Source organism: Limulus polyphemus, unplaced genomic scaffold (genome assembly GCF_000517525.1).
Source record: "Limulus polyphemus unplaced genomic scaffold, Limulus_polyphemus-2.1.2 Scaffold1645, whole genome shotgun sequence".
Taxonomy (NCBI): domain Eukaryota; kingdom Metazoa; phylum Arthropoda; class Merostomata; order Xiphosura; family Limulidae; genus Limulus; species Limulus polyphemus.
In genome coordinates, this window is record NW_013667255.1 from 242001 (window position 1) to 242979 (window position 979).

General features: G+C 28.0%; 1 protein-coding gene across 1 annotated transcript in view; it reads left to right on the top strand.

Annotated features, from left to right (window-relative positions):
- LOC111087021 (homeobox protein HMX1-like) overlaps positions 1-979 on the top strand; it is a 23272-nt gene that overhangs the window by 20029 nt on the left and 2264 nt on the right. Inside the window, exon 2 of the mRNA XM_022392127.1 lies at positions 498-664. Coding sequence (XP_022247835.1) covers positions 498-664 — 167 coding nt within the window. The remainder of the gene's footprint in view (positions 1-497; positions 665-979) is intronic.

Genomic DNA, 979 nt, shown 5'->3' on the forward strand with positions numbered 1-979 from the left:
CCTTTTGAAAACCATAAACTAATCTAAAAACTTTTTTAAACCCTAAAATAACCTAAAAAACTTTTGAAAATCCTAAACTAACCTTAAAATTCTTTTAAAACCCTAAACTAACCTAAAAAAGATCTTTATATAACCCTAAAATAACATAAAAAACCTTTTGAAAACCCTAAACTAACATAAAAATACCTTTTAAAAACCCTAAACTAATCTTAAAAACCTTTTGAAAACCATAAACTAACCTAAAAAACTTTTTAAAACCATAAACTAACCTAAAAATCCTTTTAAAAACTCTAAATTAACCTAAAAATTAATCAGTTTTAATATATCAACTGAATATTAGTGAGCAAGACAAGGTTGAAGTACTTAGAAAGCCAACGTTAAACAAACAAAACCCATTAGAAACGATTGAGATAAACTCAAAAAGCTTTTATTACTGTTTAACGATATCAAATGTGTAGAACCTATATCTATATGTACAAATATATATATTATTTCAGAAACTATCGGTAGGTGTCACCCCTCAGAGGAAAGAAAAAAGAGACAAAGAACAACATTCACTGCGACTCAGATCAAAACATTGGAATCCGAGTTTGAACGAAACAGGTATCTTTCTGTTTCGAAGAGAATGCAGCTTTCTAAAACCCTTCAACTTACAGAAACTCAGGTAGGTTTCAAAACATGTTTTAAAATGTAAAAAGAGAAATTTACTAATCTGCTGTTCTATGTGAAACAAAAATATATAACTCTGATAAATTACGATGCTCTAGCAATAGGGATTGTGTTATACTAAGTGTTTATTTTTAACTCTGAGTAAAATATAAAACAAAAATAACACATACAAAACACCGAGCTCTTGCTATTTAGACCACATTAAACCAAGAGTGAATACAGTCTTGGTCAATATGTTTGCATATTTTGTAACAATTATTATCATTATTATCAAGATGGAATACAAATGCACTTAATGCTGTCAAACTGA